Below are 18,665 nucleotides of genomic sequence, written 5' to 3' on the forward strand. Positions count from 1 at the left end.
ATTTCGGGATCGATTCAGTGGGGGATTGGGCGAGGACCGATTGGATCTCGAATCGGCGGACAGCTGCCAGCGACAGCCATCAAAATCGATGGATAAGACTGGCGTCCGTCGAGGAAATGCCCTGGCCAAATGTGAAATGGCTGGGGCTGAGGCAGAAGCTGCAGTAGAAGCCAAATCCCCGCCGAATCGGCAATGTAATTAAAATACCTTGCGAAGGCCATGTGGGCGGTCCGTTTTGGCTTTTGGTAGAGCCGTGGCCGCCGGCACGCCTGGTTATTTATATCAAAAATCCCGAAAATTTGTGTCAATTTATGCAAAATTGTATGCATCCACATTTGCGCCATGAAAATGCGGCACACAATATTTCGGAATCGATTTGTCAATAAAATTGGAGAGCACTAGCCAAGCCATTTCAGTGGATCTTGGACCGAGTGCTCCGCCGAACGTATGAGTAATATTTAAGGTGCATCAGTCGCTGGGAAAACGCCTCCGAATCGCTGGGAAGTCGCGCGGAATTCGAGAGTCCTGGTCGGTGGTTGAATGTGTTTAATACCATAGTTACCGCCTAATACCATAGTTGATCCGCCGGTAAAACGCTTTCAAAAACGCGCTTAAATAGATTGTGAAGAGGTTTTTCAAACTCAGAGAAAATATATGAAATAAAGTTAAAAGATAAAAGTTTACCGCGTGAAAAAAGACAGTGGATTAAAATAAATTTTCTGTGCTTTTAAATAAATTTTAAGTATTTTCATTCACTTTTATTGTTAAAGGACTTTAAGAAATAATTATTATTTTCGGACCCTGCAAAATATCAACAACATTTTGCATTAGTTATATACTTTCGAAACCACACGGGATATTAATTTTTAAACAGCATCATAATTATTTTCGTCAAAACTTGTTAGAAATATAAAATTACAATGAATGAAATATTTCTGTTAAAATCAAATCTGCCGAATTTTGTATTTTCTCTGAGTTGAGTGACTAACAGAACGATTTGGAAACTTATTCTTAATGATATATAAAAGTTTTTAAACAGGCTTCTAAATAAATAAGTGAATAATCCAAAAGTGTGTTGTGTAACAAATCGTTCAAAATGTCGATGGATCCAACAGTTTCCCTAGAGGATCTGGAGCGAGTGAGTGAAACCAGAACCGGCGTGAAACTGTCCAGTTATGACAGTAATCCCATTTTATCCAGCGCCGACGTCGCGCCAGTTCCGCCCGCAAGCAGTCACACACTCCGCAACCGCCTTCCCTCCTGCCGGACTCGGAGGCCATGGCCGTGATCAACGAGATCTTCAATCCCACGCTGAAACTGCCGGAGTCCAGTGGCCACTACACGCTGCCCGAGGAGATGAGTGCCGATGACAATGTGGCACCCCATGAACTGGACATTGCTAAGTTAGCGGAGCTGAAGGAAGTAAGTTTGGAAGTGTTGAGGTGGGCAGAGGTTCATTTTCCGTGGCTTGTCCCAAGGTCTTCTCACTCTTCGACACGGACTGCGACGGGCTGATCTCGAAGGAGGATCTACGGTTCACCTACACGGCCCTGGGAAATGAGCCCAACGAGCAGCTGCTGGAACAGATGATGCAGGAGGCCAAGGAACCACTGGACTACGAGGCCTTTGTCCGGCTAATGAGTCGTCGCACCCAGGAGCTGGATCCCGAGGATGTGCTGTTGGAGGCCTGGAGCAAATGGGATGACCATGGCACGGGCAAGATCGACGAACGCAAGTGGGTGTTACGGACTCAGAAAGGCTGGCACAATTAAGACTCTTCTTAAAACACTCCCCAGAATCTATGAGGAGCTGACCAACTATGGCGACAAAATGACCCTCAACGAGGCCAAGGAGGCTCTTAGCCATGCCCCGATGGCCAAGCCGAAGTCCCTGGAGGAGCCGCCCATGATTGACTATCCGGCCTTTTGTCGCATGCTCAGTGGAATGCGCAAGCGAAAAGGGGAATAACTAAAGTGGAGATTCACATATAATATTAAAGAATTCAAACGTGTTTTTCTAAAACTTTCAAAAAAATAATTTTCAGAAAAGGATGAATAAAAAATAAAAAAATCAAGACAAAAAAGGAGCCTCAGCTAAAAACTTTAAAAAAATTGACAAATTGTATCGAAACAAAGATGCTAACAGATACGCTATATATTGCCATAAACGATTAAAAAAAATACAGTCAGTTAGTCGAAACTTAAGCAAGAGTTTATAAGGTCTTAGGGATTCGATTGGATTATTTTATTATTAAACTACGCACATATTGCTTAGAATATCAACAATTACTAAATTCCTTCCCAACACCTTTTAAAACAGTTTGTGATTTCATCGATATATTGTTATTATAATAAACATTACAGATATCAGATTAATAACATAAACATATATATTTTTTTTAAGAAATTGCCCAGTTTTGCACATTTTCTTTATTTATTAGTATTTATTTATTTTAAATTAGTGTTTTTCTTAGGTCCCTTTTTTATTAACACACAATTTAACTGGTTAAAATCTTTAATTTGTTTTGTTGAAAATTACTTGAAGTCCTAGGGCAGGTGTGCCGATGTATCGTATTGTATTAGCCTTAACGCCAACTTTTGTTCGACTTTTTGTCAAAATAAATCGTGAAGAACCAGCAGAGCGTTGAAAATAATTTCTTAATGGCCATTTGCTGGTGGCGAGGGTATATTTATAGGGAGGCGGCTGGCTGGCCAACGAGCCAGCCCCAAAAGTATCGGCCAATAAATTTTAGACATCATTACGCATCTGCTCTGGCCAATGCAAGCGGCCAGCGGAATCCCTCTCACTGTTCGGTTTTTTAATTTTATTTTCTGTTTTTCCCATCGAATGCAATTTTGTGACAGCTGCTTGGACAGCATGGACGTCTTTCCCTATTTGCGGGAGCCCGTCATCGAGAACGCGACCCTGGCGGCGGACACCTTTTGCCAGCACAGCCGGAACCGCAGTGCCACGCCTATTTATAGCGCTGGCCGATGGCTGGGTCTGCGCCTCCGGTTCCAGCAGCCGCCCACGGACCTGACCCACTGGAACTTGACCCTCGCCGCCAGCTATCGATTTCTGAAGCGAGGTGAGTTCACTTCGATGATAAAAATATATTATTAATTTATTTATATTTTTAAGAAGCTACTATTATATAATAACAACAAAACCCTAATTACACTTGTCCAAAATTAGACATATTGGATAATAAAATCCACCAAAATCGTAGTAGGTCAGTAAAAATATGAATCACATATATTGATTATTTTCGGTCCTTGGAAATTAACCAAGAATGTTACTATTACATCAAGATAATTTTTTTTAAATTTTAAATACCAAATGACTTTGATTTTCTAAACGTAATTGGTTAATTATAATGATGTAGAGGTTATAAACTGAATAGGAATTTTATATAGGCACCAAAAGGATCTTGTCTTATAGAAAATATTTGCTTGACTAATTTTCACGAATATATCTAATTTAGACCATATGTTCTAATTTGGAAATGTGAAATCATTTTTTGGAAATTTCCTGAGCTATGGAGGGAGTAGTACATGGAATCTTATCGTCGTTGAACTGTCTTATAAAGACTTGGCTAACTGTAATCATTATTTAGAGATATCAACTGCTTTGTTTAACTTTCCTTAGATAACTTCCGGACGGATGGTCGCTTGGTGCCGCATAGCTTCTGCGACTTCTACTTCTTCGCCAGTTTGTCCGGCGAGGAGGGCAATCTGGGCCAGGGTTACTTCCACTCGCCCCAGTTTCCCGCCCACTATCCGGCGCACATCAAGTGCGCCTACAAGTTCATCGGTCGTCCGGGCACCCACGTGGAGATCCTGTTCGAGGAGCTGGAACTGCCGCCGGTGGCCAGCGGTGGCTGCCAGTTGGATGCACTGACTCTGTTCGACGCCGAGTCCGCCTTCATGAGCTCGGTCATCGATGTGCTCTGCTCGAGCAGACCCACCCGTCGGATGGTCAGTAGTGGGCCAGATCTGCTGCTCGAGTTCAACGCCAGTTCCAATCGCACGGCCAAGGGATTCCGGGGAAAGTACAAGTTCGTGCCGAATGAGCCGGGAGTGCCGGAGCCCTCGCCCCCACCTCCGGCGGTCCTGGAGGCAGCCAGTGTGGCGGTGAAGCAGGAGAAGCTCCAGCAGGAGCAGGCCCTCCCGCCCAAGGCCAACAGTCTGCCGACGGACGTGGAACTGTCGAAGCCCGGACGCTCATTTGGTGAGTTGGCGCCCCATAATTTAGCCTAAGATTAAGCGATTGGCCCCCGCAGTGAAAAAAACTAAGATTTGGAAAGATAACTTTATTAATTTGATTTGATTAGTGTCCCCAATATTTCCAGAGGAAATGTTTTCTTTTTAACATCACAAACTATTAAAGAGAAAATATTTATCAATACATTGTATATATCCCTAAATCAAAGATCTATTGGTAGCGGTCCTTGAATATTACCATCAACTACATTTGGAGTAAAAGGCGATTTTTTCTATAAATTAAAGATGTTATCTTTCAAATAAAGTATATATACTAAATGAATGAACATTCCTCTAGTATTAAAAACACACGAAATAGAAGTAAAAAATAGAATCAATTTTTTGAAAAAGCATTTTGACCATACATATATAGCAACTTAAAATCAAAAATGTTTTATATTTTAATCATTACACTTCTATATCTATAAATTATCACTATTTCTTTGAGTGCTCCTAATCTTACCCCCTCTGTAGAGCCAAGACCCAATCGAATTAAGTTAATCGATGGAAAATGGCGCAAAACTAGTCTACCCACGCCCGCGACGTTCGACAGCTTCCGTCTGCCTTGGTCCGGATTCCGAGGCGGAAACGGATGTGGCCAATTCACAGGGCCTGGGCCTGAGTGCTTTGGGCCTCTGCCTGGTTCAGTCTACTGCCAACTGTTGTCCCGTTCAAATGGCGTGCTTCGCATCGGTTTTCATTAAACTCGGTCTCTGGTGTCTCTTTATATACCAATCGACGGCATCCTGTTCCCCTTCGTCTACCAGTGAGTTTAGGACTTTACACATTAGCCAAAACATTTATTAAAGCTAAATTAATTAAACTAAGGCCAGCTAATATACTTCCTTTGCGTGTGTGCCAGTGTGTGTTGATTGATGCTTTATATAAAAAGTCCAAATATTCGCATTAATATGGACCACAAGATGGCGGCAGCACCGCTACAAAGAGTGAACTGTAGGAGCCGATGGAGAAATTTGAACCTGTGAAGGATAAACAGAGATGTTTAGGAAGATAACTCCATACCCTTTTAATTATATCGTAACGTTTCTTACAACATTTACCCGATAATATTTTTAGGCACAGCAAATAAATCGTTAGCTATTCAGTTATTTCTTATGAGAAGTATAGGTTATGAAGATGTGATAATTAACATTTTTTAGAAAATCAAAAATCTTTTTAATTTTCTCAGGGTATTAACATTAATCTTCTTGGTCATAAAATGATTCTTTTCGTTTTCTTAATATTGTGAACTCACCTTCTCAAGATTTTTTTGGCCCTCTCCAGGGTCTCCTGTCCCGGTTCCTCCTTGGCGAGGTAAATGCGAATCCCGGACAAGGCCTGTAGGAAGTAATCGTCCCAGTCAATACTGCCCAAGTCGAAATCGTAGAGCTTTTGATCCCCGGCAGACATGCTGCGCCACAGCTTGAGGGTGTTGGAGCTATCAAAGTGCCAGGTGGTGTCCACAAAGGGTGCCAGGATGTCGATATTCTTGTGTATCTTGTCGTACAGCTTGATCATCCGCGGCTTGCGACCCCGTAGACGTAGCACCAAGTCGATGGCATAGCCGGGCAGCAGGTGGTAGAACCAGACCAGAAACCGGAACAACCAAGGGGTGGTGGTGCAGTGCAGGAAGGGCATCCACATCATCTTGGTCAGCGGATAGTTGCAACGCAGCCGCGACGCCTTGTCCCTGAATCCGCCCCAGGTGATCAGGTTGTCGTCGGTGGGCGTCAAGTTGTAGATGGGCGGCTCCGGTGGCAGCTTGATGACACTTTCCCGGGCCGTGTTCCAGGCACAGGTCAGCACCAGATTAACGCAGTAATCCACCGGCACAATGCCAGCCTGGGCCTTCACATTGAGCCTTGTGATGCGGAGTACTCCGAAGGCTGCCCCGTACAGAACTGCAATGGGTCCGTTGGTGTTGTCGATCCAGCCGGCCATGGGCTCCTTATAGCTGGCAATTACTGGGGAATACGAGATTAGAAGGTACCTTTTGTTGCCAATGGCATTAACCTACTAACGCCAGGACGAAAGATGCAGATGGGCAGATCCCCCGATTCCTGCTGCAGCATCTGCTCCGCCAGAGCCTTGGTATAGGTATAGGTATTGGGATACCTGCCCATTAGTGCGGGTGCCATGCTATCCAACAGCTCCGGACTAAGACTCTCCTGCAGGTCCAGGACCCTTTGGACGGGGCAGGTCAGGTGCTCCGGATAGAAGCGCTCACTAACGTTCTCTATCACACAGTTGGAGTACGCGGTGGACACATGGACAAAGGCCTCCAGGTGGGGCATCTCCTTGGCCAGCTGAATCATCAGTCGGGTGGCCCTTGTGTTCACCGCCAGGGCGATGTGCAGGGGCTCCATAAAACGCACAGTGGCTGCAATGTGGAGAACGATCTGCACCTCATCCACCAACACCTGGCGATCAGAGGTGCTCAGGCCAAGATCCGGCTCCTGGCAGTCGCCGCCTAAAGGCACCACTCGGTTCAATACCTCGGGATCCACTTTCATAAGATTATCAAAGACCTGGAATGGTAGAGCTTTTATATTATTAATTGGTAATGGAAAAATGTTTATCAAGAACCACAATATAGGGATTATAGTGTATAAATGGGTCTGAATTTTTTAGAAACCCAAAAATAAACCCATTTTTTTCGCAATTTGTTTGTCTTAGCAATTTTGTTTCTTTTTTTATAATAAGGTTTTTTTACCGGGTCCATTTCCCAGGCCTCGCATCGTTCCTTCATTTCCTGGCCACGTTTGGAGCGGAGCAGCACATAGATTCGCTTTACCTCCGTGGTGCGGAGCAGCTTCTCAATGGTCACTAAAAAGATAAAAAATCAGATCTTTATCTGAATCTTGAGCGAATTGATTCTTTTGGGTGTCACATTTATCCATAACTCAGAAAACTTGCTAAACCACAAAATGAAATATTTTTTTTTATAAATATGGAATACTTCTTAATAATTTTGAATAATAGAACTAGGAATACCTTTTCCCAGGAATCCGCTGCCTCCTGTTAAAAATACCACTTTGTCCTTGTAAAATCTTTGCATTTCCGTTGCCATTTTGGCCATATATAGGTTTATATATGGACCCTTATCGCGAAAATAAACAGGAGATCCGTAATCAGTTATCCCACATACGATTCAGACACGACTGATGCTTGAATGAGAGGTGCTCAGTGCTTTTCACCGGTATTTATACCCGAACGCTGATCGCAAAAACCAATTGTCTCACCTAGGCAGACGGGGGTCGTAAATATCGCGTCGTAAACTTTTACTTACCCGCCAAATCTGGAGAAGAGCCCCCGTCCATTTAAACATGGCCCATTAAAGTATGATAATTCCAGCTGACCTGCGGAGTAAACAATTAGACTTGCCCATCTTACAACGAAATTAGAACCGGAGGTTCTGTCACTTTTTGTGGACCAGAAGATCGGATCCGCACATGTGTCAAGTGGCGTGGCGCCCTGTGATCCCTCCATTTGGCTAATTGAAAATCGCTGTCGCGTTGGCCCCTTCGCCTTCGCCTTGAAGTCGGAGGTAAAGTGCACCTAAGCTGAAGAGAGTGAAACCCGGTAGTTGGTAGTTGAGTTGAGCAGACGGAATGGAATATATACCTATGGGTAATTAAAGTCGAGGGTGCGCACCCATGTGGTGAGTGTTTGGACAGTGAATGTCCAGATAATGAGTGGCTTGTGACTGCCTAATTTATATGGAAAATCGAAATGCAGACGCGTTTGTATTGTATTTGCTTTTTTCTAATTATATAATACGCCCCGATTATAGTGACGCATTGGAATACCTTATATATCTCGTAAACTTTAAACAGCAAACTTTGTACATTTTTTCGAAACACGCTTGTATATTAATGAATCTTACCAATACATCGGCGCACAATAAAAAAAATTTTATGTTTTTGATGCAGAGGGGATCTGATACATAAAAATATATTTTTATTTGTACACGAAATATATTTACAACTTCGAGATCTATCAGGAAGTAACTTATTTCTTATAGTGGAAAAAAAATCACATTTGCCTTGTACCATGTTTCGAATTAAACTCTATTCTAGCAAATTTAATTGAATGCTAGGTTAAATAAGAACCAAGCAAGGGCACCGGCAACAAGAATGATAACAAATTTAAGAATTGTATCCAATACGTAAAACCTGTGAAAACCAAAGTAGACCATAAAAATCTATCTAAATATCATTAGCTTCCACTTACCTAGATAAAATTTTCTTGCCCTTGGCAAAGGATTCTGGTGTCGGGGGATCCTTAAACAAGTACAGCCTGATCCCGAGAATGACGCTCGTGAAATACTCGTTCCAGTCTATTGTCGACATATCAAAATGAAACATTTTCTTTTCCTCCGGCGACATTGACTGCCACAGCTGGTCGGTATTATTTGTTTCTATGAGAAAGTTTCTGCTTGTAAAGGGAAACAAGCTTTTCATTCCTTCGTCGATCCTTCGATATCTTTCTACCATCATCGGCTTTAGACCTTTCAGTCGCAACGCGATGTCTATCAGAAATCCGGGCAGAAAGTGATAGAAGAAGGCGCCGATGTCATAAATATACGGACAAGCGATATTATGGTTAAATGGGTACCAAATCATCTTTTCAACCGGCATATGCAGCCCATTTTGGAAACATTTTTCCGATAGGTCTCCATAAGTCAATGTATTCGATTGGCAGCTTGAAAAGGCGTAAATAGGAATTGCACACTTTTTGTTCTGCTTGGAGATCTTGGCTATCTGGACAGCTGTGGCGATGGCCACGTTGACACAATAGTCAGCAGGAACTAAGGGAACATTAACTTTAAGATTAACAAGTACTAAGTGGATGATCCCGTAAGCAGTGCCATAGACTAGCGCAATCAGTCCTTGTAAGCCATCAATCCAACCACGCACAGGCTCCTTAAAAGTGGATGTTACTGAAAGTCCAGAAGGGATTATTTGAGAAATATGAAAGAGAATGGAATCGAAAGACTTATAAATACATATCAACGACGTTCCTAATCAAGCAAACCAATCTCAACCTCAACCGGTTACAAAGGTTATACTTTTTATACCCGTTACTCGTAGAGTAAAAGGGTATACTAGATTCGTCGGAAAGTATGTAACAGGCAGAAGGAAGCGTTTCCGACCCCATAAAGTATATATATTCTTGATCAGGATCACTAGCCGAGTCGATCTAGCCATGTCCGTCTGTCCGTCTGTCCGTCTGTCCGTCTGTCCGTCTGTCCGTCTGTCCGTCTGTCCGTCTGTCTGTCCGGATGAACGCTGAGATCTTGGAAACTATGAGAGCTAGGCTATTGAGATTTGGCGAGCAGATTCCTGAGCTTCTTACGCAGCGCAAGTTTGTTTCAGTAGAGTGCCACGCCCACTCTAACGCCCACAAACCGCCCAAAACTGTGGCTTCTACAGTTTTGATGCTAGAGTAAAAATTTAAACTGAAATGAATTGTTCTTAGCAATACCTATCGATTGACCCAAAAAAAAGTTTGCCACGCCCACTTGGACGCCCACAAACCGCCCACAAACTTCAAAAAATCGTAAATATGAAGGCGGATATCTCGGAAACTATCAAAGATAGAGTATTGGGATTTCAGATTTAGATTCCGTAGCTTTGTACGCAGCGCAGGTTTGTTATGCGAATATGCCACGCCCACTCTACCGCCCAAGCCTGTGGCGCTCAAAATTTTTATGCTAGATAAAAAATTTTAACTGAAATGTATTGGTCTCGTCAATACCTATCGATTGATCCAAAAAAAAATTTGCCACGCCTACCCTAACGCCCACAATGCTTAAATCTGTCTTCCGCCGGTAGGTGGCGCATTTAAATCTCGCTTTGCTGCTTGCATATCTCCATTTACCTTTGGTCCCTTTAGCTGAGTAACGGGTATCTGATAGTCGAGGTACTCGACTATAGCGTTCTTCCTTGTTTAATTTAGGTTCATACAACTTAAAGTCCAGATAGGCTTACATAAGCTTATCTGGGAAATAATTTCAAAACATGGATGTCAATTACTTATAAATATGATGCTTGCTAAAGTGGTAATGTTAATTCGTAATGAATGACAATTTGAATTACAATAAGTAAATATTTATATTTTTTGGGAATAGGCAAAAAATGTGTACTTACTGATGGCTGGTCGGAAAATGCCGACTGGCAGGTCCTTGGCCTCCTCCTGAATCACCTGTTCCCCCAGGGCCTTGGTATAGGTGTATGTGTTTGGAAATTTTCCGAGTAAGGCCGGTGCAATCTTCTCTACCATCTCCCCACCGAGGGAATCACTCAGGTCGAGGACCTTATCAACGGGGCAGGTGAGGTTCTCCGGGTAGAAACGCTCTTGGATTTGGTTTACCACACAGTTGGAGAATGCCGTCGAGACGTGGACGAAGGCCTCGAGGCGCTGCATTTCCTTGGCCAGCTGAACCATAAGGCGAACCGCCCTCGTGTTGATGTTCAACGCCTGCTGCAGTGGCTCTATGAATCTAACCGAAGCGGCTCCATGCATAACCACCTGCACTTCCGTTGTCAATATCCTTCGGTCCGCCTCGCTGATGGCCATGTCCGGAGCACAGCAGTCCCCAGAAATTGGTGTCACATGCTCCAGTGCGTGCGGCTTGTTCTTGAGCAGAACTTCAAAGACCTGCAGAGAGGAGATTTGACCAGGAATAGCCATCACACATAACTAGGTGCTGCCTTCACTTGCACCCACCTGGTCTTTCTTCCATGCCTCAAACCGTCCTATCACATTTTCACCCCGCTTGGGTCTCACCAGGATATATATACGTTTCACATCTGTCGACCGCAACAGCTTTTCTATGATCACTGAAATTTTACCGGCCAGAACCGAAATGATATTCTTTCTTAGTTTATTTTTAATTCACTGCGCACCTTTTCCCAACAATCCTGTGCCTCCTGTTAAAAAAACCGTCTTGTCCTTATAAAAACGTAAAATTTCACTGGACATTTTGTGATTCGTAAACTATATTCACTTGGTGGGTTCCCTCAATCAAATGCCAAGTTCTTCTTTATTTACATTTATTTATACTATTTCCCTTACCTACAAATTATGTAACTTTGCCACGAGAATCAACGCGACAAGAAAGTAGGAATATTTCATTACGTTTGCGAATAAATTTGAAACAGTAATTACAAAGAACCTTGAAAACTGAAATAAACCGATTTAGGTAAAAAAGTCTTATAGCAATATACGATTTAAGATTTATGTGGTATCGGTCTTGATTAATTTGGTTAATTATGTAGTTGCTTGACATTGCCTCTAATAAACATTTTAATAAACATTATATGTGTTCTAAAAATGTAATTTTAATATGCCTTTACTTTTAATAAATATATACGATTTAAAAAAGTAATTCATATATTTGGTTTCTGTCTTGTTAAATTATTTTATTTATAATTTGATAACTTATGTAGTTACCTGACATTGCCTCTGATAAACCTTTTAATCAACATTAAACATGTTCTAAAAATGTTTATATTATATGCCTTTACTTTTATTTTAATATTTAATACTGAGAGTGAAGTAACTATATTCTTTATGAAACTTGAAAATTCAAATTAAACAAAAGTTAAAACAAGGCAGATGACAATTATACTTGATTAAAACTTAAATATTAATGTCAATTTCTTTAAAACAAACATGATTATAAACAAAACAAAATTGATTATTCAATTTGTAGAAGAATAGTTTCTCTGAATCAGTTTGATCCAAAATCCATTTTTGGACGACAACTGAAACCCTGAACTGGTCAGCTCCATTGGAATGCAGGATTTCTTGGCTGGGGCAAAACGAAATTCCTTCAGAAGATAATAGATGACGGCCTTAGCTTCAAGAAGAGCGAAACGGGAAGCTATAAGAAAAACATTTTAGTAGGGTTAGAAGTAAGCCATCTTACCAATGCAGTTTCGTGGACCCAAACCGAAGGGAAAGTATGTGTTAGGTTGAATTGTATCCTTGTTTTCCTCACTGAAACGTCCCGGATCAAACTTCTTGGGGTTCTCAAAGTACTTAGGATCACGATGGAAACCACACGTGGGCAGCCAGAGGACATCCTCTTTCTTAATCTCTACTTTCTGGCAGAACAACATGAACTTAATGTTTTGCAGGAAGGTAAATTTAGTCAACTTTTTGCCCATCTGATAGAAGGTGGTTCTCTCGAACCTTAATCGAATTCACCTGCAGCCCGAAGGCTGTGGAGGCGATTACATCATTGGTGAATCGTGTGCAGTAGTCCATAATGTCCAGTTCCGTTTCCTGGACAGATGACTCATCCTGTTTAAGGCAGGACACGGCCTTCTTGGCCATCTGGTTCATCAGCTGGAACATTTGACGCATTTTGCTGCCTGTAAAGACTGGACTCTGAGTGCTCCGCATGTCCTTCCACCGGGCATCCCGCATTGAGAACAAGGAGCTACCAAAAAGGTTGCTCATGTCATGCGGATCATCGTCGCTGCTGGTGGCGAACGTGTTGCGATGATTGATAAAGTGATCAAAGTCCTTAATGGCTACCTGTTTTATAATATCTGGGTGGATAAAAAGTATTATGAGTGCATTGAAAAGATTAAAGAACGTTAAGACAATTTGGTGTTTTATGGATAGGTATAAATTGTTATTTCCTATTCATATAATTTTTCATTTATGACCAATTATGTATGGTTATGGTTATCTCTGTTTGTATTTGACTATGAAAGTAAATTAAAACAAGGAAGAACGCTATAGTCGAGTACCTCTACTATCAGATACCCATTACTCAGCTAAAGGGACCAAAGGAAAATGGAGATATGCAAGCAGCAAAGCGAGATTGAAATGCGCCACCTACCGGCGGTAGACAGATTTAAGCGATGAGGGCGTTAGAGTGGGCGTGGCAAAGTTTTTTTTGGATCAATCGATAGGTATTGACGAGACCAATACATTTCAGTTAAAATTTTTGATCTAGCATGAAAATTGTGGGCGCCACAGGCCTGGGCGGTTTGTGGGCGTTAGAGTGGGCGTGGCATCTAAATCTAAATGTGAAATCCCATTTCTCTATCGTTGATATTTTCCGAGATATACGCGTTCATATATACGATTTTTTGAAGTTTGTGGGCGTTAAAGTGGGCTTGGTAAACTTTTTTTTTGGTCAATCGATAGGTATTGATGAGAACAATACATTTCAGTTTAAATTTTTATTCTAGCATCAAAACTGTGGGAGCCACAGTTTTGGGCGGTTTGTGGGCGTTAGAGTGGGCGTGGCACTCTGTTGAAACAAACTTGCGCTGCGCAGGAGTCTCAGGAATCTGCATGCCTAATCCCAGTATCCCAGTAGCTCTTATAGTTTCCGAGATCTCAGCGATCATACGGACAGACGGACAGACGGACAGACGGACATGGCTAGATCGACTCGGCTAGTTATCCTGATCAAGAATATATATACTTTATGGGGTCGGAAACGCTTCCTTCTGCCTGTTACATACTTTCCGACGAATCTAGTATACCATTTTACTCTACGAGTAACGGGTATAAAAAATCAAAATGCAGACGCGTTTGTATTGTATTTGCTTTTTCCTAATTATATAGTAGCTATACGCCCCGATTATAGTGACGCATTTGAATACCTTATATATCTCGTAAACTTTAAACAGCAAACTTATATTTATGAACCTTACCAATACATCGGCGCACAATAACAAAATGTTTCGTTTTTGATACAGAGGGGATCTGATACATAACAAGGGAGAACGCTATAGTCGAGTACCTCGACTATCAGATACCCGTTACTCAGCTTAAGCGACCAAAGGGAAATGGAGATATGCAAGCAGCAAAGCGAGATTTAAATGCGCCACCTACCGGCGGAAGACAGATTTAAGCGTTGTGTGCGTTAGGGTAGGCGTGACAAATTCATTGTTCAATAGAATAAGTTAGCCGCGCACTTTGCTCTCTCTGAGCGCCGGCAGTGCTTTTCTCTTTGCCGCTAAGTTCGGCCGGCAACTATTTACATACACACACATACACGCGTAAAAACACTTCGCACTGTCTGGCTCTGACGTCATAGCTTTTTTTCTTGGGAGGTTTGTGGGCGTTAGAGTGGGCGTAGAAAAATTTTTTTTGGGTCAATCGATAGGTATGGACAAGACTAATACACTTCAGTTAAAATTTTCTATCTAACATCAAAACTGTAGGAGCCACAGTTTTGGGCGGTTTGTGGGCGTTAGAGTGGGCGTGGCACTCTACTGAAACAAACTTGCGCTGCGTAAGAAGCTCAGGAATCTGCTCGCCAAATCTCAATAGCCTAGCTCTCATAGTTTCCGAGATCTCAGCGTTCATCCGGACAGACGGACAGACGGACAGACGGACAGACGGACATGGCTAGATCGACTCGGCTAGTGATCCTGATCAAGAATATATATACTTTATGGGGTCGGAAACGCTTCCTTCTGCCTGTTACATACTTTCCGACGAATCTAGTATACCCTTTTACTCTACGAGTAACGGGTATAAAAATATATTTTTATTTGTACACGAAATATATTTACAACTTCGAGATCCATCAAGAAGTAACTTATTTCTTATAGTGGAAAATAAATCACATTTGCCTTGTACCATGTTTCGTATTAAACTCTATTCTAGCAAATTTAATTGAATGCTAGGTTAAATAAGAACCAAGCAAAGGCACCGGCTGCAATGATAAGAAATTAAAGAATTGTATCCAATCCGTAAAACCTGTGAGAACCAAAGAAGACCATACAAATCTATCTAAACATCATTAGCATCCACTTACCTACATAAAATTCTCTTGCCCTTAGCAAAGGATTCTGGTGTTGGGAGATCCTTAAACAAGTACAGCCTGATCCCGATACGGACAAGCGATGTTATGGTTAAATGGGTACCAAATCCTTTAAATATGATGCATTTGAATCTCAATTTGTAACGGACTATACTTTTCACTAAACTGAAAGTCTTATCTGGGTAATAACATCAAAACATGGATGTAAATTTCTTATAAACACGATGCATGCGAGTGTGGTACAACAATACAACTACAATTAGTAAAAGTTTATATTTTGTGGGAGAAGGTGGGAAGTATTTACTTACTAATGGCTGGTCGGAAAATGCCGGCTGGCAGGTCCTTGGCCTCCTCCTGAATCACCTGTTCCCCCAGGGCCTTGGTATAGGTGTATGTGTTTGGAAATTTTCCGAGTAAGGCCGGTGCAATCTTCTCTACCATCTCCCCACCGAGGGAATCACTCAGGTCGAGGACCTTATCAACGGGACAGGTGAGGTTCTCCGGGTAGAAACGCTCTTGGATTTGGTATACCACACAGTTGGAGAATGCCGTCGAGACGTGGACGAAGGCCTCGAGGCGCCGCATTTCCTTGGCCAGCTGAACCATAAGGCGAACCGCCCTCGTGTTGATGTTCAACGCCTGCTGCAGTGGCTTTATGAATCTAACCGAAGCGGCTCCATGCATAACCACCTGCACTTCCGTTATCAATATCCTTCGGTCCGCCTCGCTGATGGCCATGTCCGGAGCACAGCAGTCCCCACAAATTGGAGTCACTTGCTCCAGTGCGTGCGGCTTGTCCTTGAGCAGAACTTCAAAGACCTGCAAGGAGGAGATTTGACCAGGAATATCCATCACACATAACTAGGTGCTGCCTTCACTTGCACCCACCTGGTCTTTCTTCCATGCCTCAAACCGTCCTATCACATTTTCACCGCGCTTGGGTCTCACCAGGATATGTATACGTTTCACATCTGTCGACCGCAACAGCTTTTCTATGATCGCTGACATTTTACCGGCCAGAACCGAAATAATATTCTTTCCTAGTTTATTTTTAGTTCACTGCGCACCTTTTCCCAGCTATCCTGTGCCTCCTGTTAAAAAAACCGTCTTGTCCTTATAAAAACTAAAAATTTCACTGGACATATTGTGCTGCGAAAACTATATTCACTCTGTGGGATCTCTCAATCCAATGCCAAGTTCTTTTTTATTTACAATTATTTATACTATTTTTCTTGCCTACAAATGATGTAACTTTGCCACGAGAAGCAACGCGACAAGAATGTTGCAATTTTTCATTAAGTTTGCGAATAAATTTGAAATAGTAATTATAAAGAACCTTGAAAACTAAAATAAACCAATATAGGTATACAAGTTTTATAGCAATATATACGATACAAAAAAGATAATTCTTATATTTATACCCGTTACTCGTAGAGTAAAAGGGTATACTAGATTCGTCGGAAAGTATGTAACAGGCAGAAGGAAGCGTTTCCGACCCCATAAAGTATATATATTCTTGATCAGGATCACTATTCTCATCAATACCTATCGATTGATAAAAAAAAAGTTTGCCACGCCCACTTTTACGACCACAAACCGCCCACAAACTTCAAAAAATCGTAAATATGAACGTGGACATCTCGAAAACTATCAAGGATAGAGAATTGGGATCTCAGATTTAGATTCCGTAGCCTTGTGCGCAGCGCAAGTTTGTTACGCAAATATGCCATGCCCACTCTAACGCCCGCAAACAGTCCAAAACTGTGGCTCCTACAGTTTTGATGCTAGAATAAAAATCTTAACTGAAATATATTGTTCTCATCAATACCTACCGATTGACCTAAAAAAATGTTTGCCACGCCCATTATAACGCCCACAAACCGCCCAAACCTGTAGCGCCCACAATTGTTATGCTAGATGAAAAATTTTAGCTGAAATGTATTGATCTCGTCAATACCTATCGATTGATCCAAAAAAAAATTTTTATAGTTACTATATTCTGTATGAAACTTAAAAGCTTCAATTTATACAAAAATTAAATCAAGGCAAATTACAAATTTACCAATTATACTTGATACGAATAAGAACTGCAACCTCCGGATCCTTCACAAGATCCAAAGGAGCGCAGAGCTCTGCATCAGTGGGGCGCTGCGCACTACCGCCACTGAGGCTCTAAACACAATTCTCGATCTCCAACCCCTGGACCAACTTGCCAAAAGCTGGGCATCTGCAACAGCGCTGAGGCTCCGTGAAGCAGCGGCATGGACAACGGGCTCCACGGGTCACTCCATTATCCTATCAAAACATTCACCCCTACCACGTTATACAGACTACGTCCCACCCATAGTCAACTTCGAAAGAAGATACAAAATTCATATACCCACCCGCTCAGACTGGGACAACCTCCCACATCAATTCGTAAACGCCGTCAACATATACACGGACGGCTCCAAGTTTAACTCCCAAACAGGTGGGGGAGTCTTCTCCCCCGAATTAGACATAAAAGTCTCATTCCGCCTACCAGACCACTGTAGTGTTTTCCAAGCGGTTGTGATGGCAATTCAGGAAGCCACTACCCACCTGAACACGTCTGTACATAAGGACAGTGATATCTTCATATTCTCGGATAGTCAAGCTGCCCTCAGGGCCCTCGACTCCTACACAACGAGCTCAAAAACAATCTCTGAATGCCGCAAATCTCTTAACGAGATGGCCACTCATCTGAGAATCAACCTCATCAGGGTGCCTGGGCACCGCAACATTGAGGGCAACTGCATAGCAGACGAGCTGGCAAGACAGGGGACAACCGCCGATATCCTTCGTGATAAGGACACGGTAGGGATGCCCATGGCTACCTGCAAGCTCCATCTCAGGCAGAGATTGTATACTCTTTCCAACAACCGTTGGAACTCAATCTCAACATGCCACAATTCTAGACTCACATGGCCAAACTATAACACGAAAAGAACAAAAACTCTCCTACAATGTAGTAGGGAGGACATCTCCACTCTCCTAAATGCCCTCACGGGCCACTGTCTTATAGGGACTCATGCGATAAGGCTGGGTTTAAGTAACCACGACTTCTGCCGCAGCTGCAAGGAGATAGACGAAGAGGAGAGCATCGAACACCTCCTATGCTTCTGCCCAGCGCATAACCTAAAGCGCTTTCAAACCCTAGGTAGCTACACACTTCCGAACCTTGCGGCCATTCAGGACGTAAGCATTCAAAAACAAGGGAGAACGCTATAGTCGAGTACCTCGACTATCAGATACCCGTTACTCAGCTTAAGCGACCAAAGGGAAATGGAGATTACAAGCAGCAAAGCGAGATTTAAATGCGCCACCTACCGGCGGAAGACAGATTTAAGCGTTGTGTGCGTTAGGGTAGCCGTGACAAATTCATTATTCAATAGAATAAGTTAGCCGCGCACTTTGCTCTCTCTGAGCGCCGGCAGTGCATTTCTCTTTGCCGCTAAGTTCGGCCGGCAACTATTTACATACACACACATACACGCGTAAAAACACTTCGCACTGTCTGGCTCTGACGTCATAGCTTTTTTTCTTGGGAGGTTTGTGGGCGTTAGAGTGGGCGTAGAAAT

The 18,665-nt window shown here is 42.5% G+C and overlaps 5 protein-coding genes across 9 annotated transcripts in view; 2 read left to right on the forward strand and 3 right to left on the reverse strand.

The window, feature by feature from the left end:
- Positions 1-18,665, forward strand: part of LOC119561051 (suppressor of lurcher protein 1) — a 52,064-nt gene that overhangs the window by 868 nt on the left and 32,531 nt on the right. The window contains exons 3-4 of the mRNA XM_037874883.1: positions 2,865-3,088; positions 3,649-4,230. Of these exons, the coding sequence (XP_037730811.1) occupies positions 2,865-3,088; positions 3,649-4,230 (806 nt within the window). The remainder of the gene's footprint in view (positions 1-2,864; positions 3,089-3,648; positions 4,231-18,665) is intronic.
- LOC119561056 (calmodulin) lies at positions 418-2,638 on the forward strand. 3 transcript variants are annotated; one of them, XM_037874889.1, is made up of 5 exons: positions 418-588; positions 1,029-1,138; positions 1,201-1,422; positions 1,479-1,735; positions 1,797-2,638. In XM_037874889.1, the coding sequence occupies exons 2-5, from the start codon at positions 1,097-1,099 to the stop codon at positions 1,966-1,968; spliced, it is 693 nt and encodes a 230-aa protein (XP_037730817.1). In that variant the 5' UTR covers positions 418-588; positions 1,029-1,096; the 3' UTR covers positions 1,969-2,638. The 3 variants fall into 3 exon arrangements, with proteins under 3 accessions (XP_037730817.1, XP_037730818.1, XP_037730819.1); XM_037874890.1 differs by having other exon boundaries at positions 1,040-1,138; XM_037874891.1 differs by having other exon boundaries at positions 436-528; positions 1,040-1,138.
- Positions 5,042-8,082, reverse strand: LOC119561047 (fatty acyl-CoA reductase wat). Of its 2 annotated transcripts, none has more exons than XM_037874877.1 (5): positions 7,257-8,082; positions 6,976-7,088; positions 6,280-6,790; positions 5,518-6,226; positions 5,042-5,242 (listed from the first exon to the last, which is right to left on the reverse strand). In XM_037874877.1, the coding sequence occupies exons 1-5, from the start codon at positions 7,339-7,341 to the stop codon at positions 5,143-5,145; spliced, it is 1,518 nt and encodes a 505-aa protein (XP_037730805.1). In that variant the 5' UTR covers positions 7,342-8,082; the 3' UTR covers positions 5,042-5,142. The 2 variants fall into 2 exon arrangements, with proteins under 2 accessions (XP_037730805.1, XP_037730806.1); XM_037874878.1 differs by having other exon boundaries at positions 7,552-8,079.
- LOC119561048 (fatty acyl-CoA reductase wat-like) lies at positions 8,189-11,306 on the reverse strand. The gene is made up of 5 exons (XM_037874879.1): positions 11,174-11,306; positions 10,995-11,107; positions 10,415-10,925; positions 8,496-9,204; positions 8,189-8,437 (listed from the first exon to the last, which is right to left on the reverse strand). Exons 1-5 carry the CDS (start codon positions 11,247-11,249, stop codon positions 8,347-8,349), a joined length of 1,500 nt encoding a protein of 499 aa, XP_037730807.1. The 5' UTR covers positions 11,250-11,306; the 3' UTR covers positions 8,189-8,346.
- On the reverse strand, positions 11,957-16,233 carry LOC119561052 (probable cytochrome P450 9f2). 2 transcript variants are annotated; one of them, XM_037874884.1, is made up of 5 exons: positions 15,955-16,211; positions 15,375-15,885; positions 12,465-12,826; positions 12,199-12,394; positions 11,957-12,153 (listed from the first exon to the last, which is right to left on the reverse strand). In XM_037874884.1, the coding sequence occupies exons 1-5, from the start codon at positions 16,072-16,074 to the stop codon at positions 11,972-11,974; spliced, it is 1,371 nt and encodes a 456-aa protein (XP_037730812.1). In that variant the 5' UTR covers positions 16,075-16,211; the 3' UTR covers positions 11,957-11,971. The 2 variants fall into 2 exon arrangements, with proteins under 2 accessions (XP_037730812.1, XP_037730813.1); XM_037874885.1 differs by lacking the exons at positions 11,957-12,153; positions 12,199-12,394; positions 12,465-12,826 and adding an exon at positions 15,095-15,319 and having other exon boundaries at positions 15,955-16,233.

Source organism: Drosophila subpulchrella, unplaced genomic scaffold, assembly GCF_014743375.2.
Source record: "Drosophila subpulchrella strain 33 F10 #4 breed RU33 unplaced genomic scaffold, RU_Dsub_v1.1 Primary Assembly Seq354, whole genome shotgun sequence".
Classification (NCBI taxonomy): Eukaryota; Metazoa; Arthropoda; class Insecta; order Diptera; family Drosophilidae; genus Drosophila; species Drosophila subpulchrella.

Bases quoted from the DNA above. Each gene is read 5' to 3' on its own strand.
- LOC119561052 (XM_037874884.1), bottom strand. From the start codon at position 16,074: ATGTCAGCGATCATAGAAAAGCTGTTGCGGTCGACAGATGTGAAACGT. The intron at 12,395-12,464 runs GTTCGAGAGAAC...CAAAACATTAAG, and splicing joins TGCAGGTGAATTCGATTAAG to TTCATGTTGTTCTGCCAGAA. The intron at 12,154-12,198 runs GTAAGATGGCTT...TTTTTCTTATAG, and splicing joins GGGTCCACGAAACTGCATTG to CTTCCCGTTTCGCTCTTCTT.
- LOC119561056 (XM_037874889.1), top strand. From the start codon at position 1,097: ATGTCGATGGATCCAACAGTTTCCCTAGAGGATCTGGAGCGA. The intron at 1,139-1,200 runs GTGAGTGAAACC...CATTTTATCCAG, and splicing joins CCCTAGAGGATCTGGAGCGA to CGCCGACGTCGCGCCAGTTC. The intron at 1,736-1,796 runs GTGGGTGTTACG...AACACTCCCCAG, and splicing joins GGCAAGATCGACGAACGCAA to AATCTATGAGGAGCTGACCA.
- LOC119561047 (XM_037874877.1), bottom strand. From the start codon at position 7,341: ATGGCCAAAATGGCAACGGAAATGCAAAGATTTTACAAGGACAAAGTG. The intron at 6,791-6,975 runs GTAAAAAAACCT...CTACCATTCCAG, and splicing joins AGGCCTGGGAAATGGACCCG to GTCTTTGATAATCTTATGAA. The intron at 6,227-6,279 runs GTAGGTTAATGC...CGTATTCCCCAG, and splicing joins CATCTTTCGTCCTGGCGTTA to TAATTGCCAGCTATAAGGAG.
- LOC119561048 (XM_037874879.1), bottom strand. From the start codon at position 11,249: ATGTCCAGTGAAATTTTACGTTTTTATAAGGACAAGACGGTTTTTTTA. The intron at 9,205-10,414 runs GTAAGTACACAT...CTGGACTTTCAG, and splicing joins CATTTTCCGACCAGCCATCA to TAACATCCACTTTTAAGGAG. The intron at 8,438-8,495 runs GTAAGTGGAAGC...TGGTTTTCACAG, and splicing joins GGCAAGAAAATTTTATCTAG to GTTTTACGTATTGGATACAA.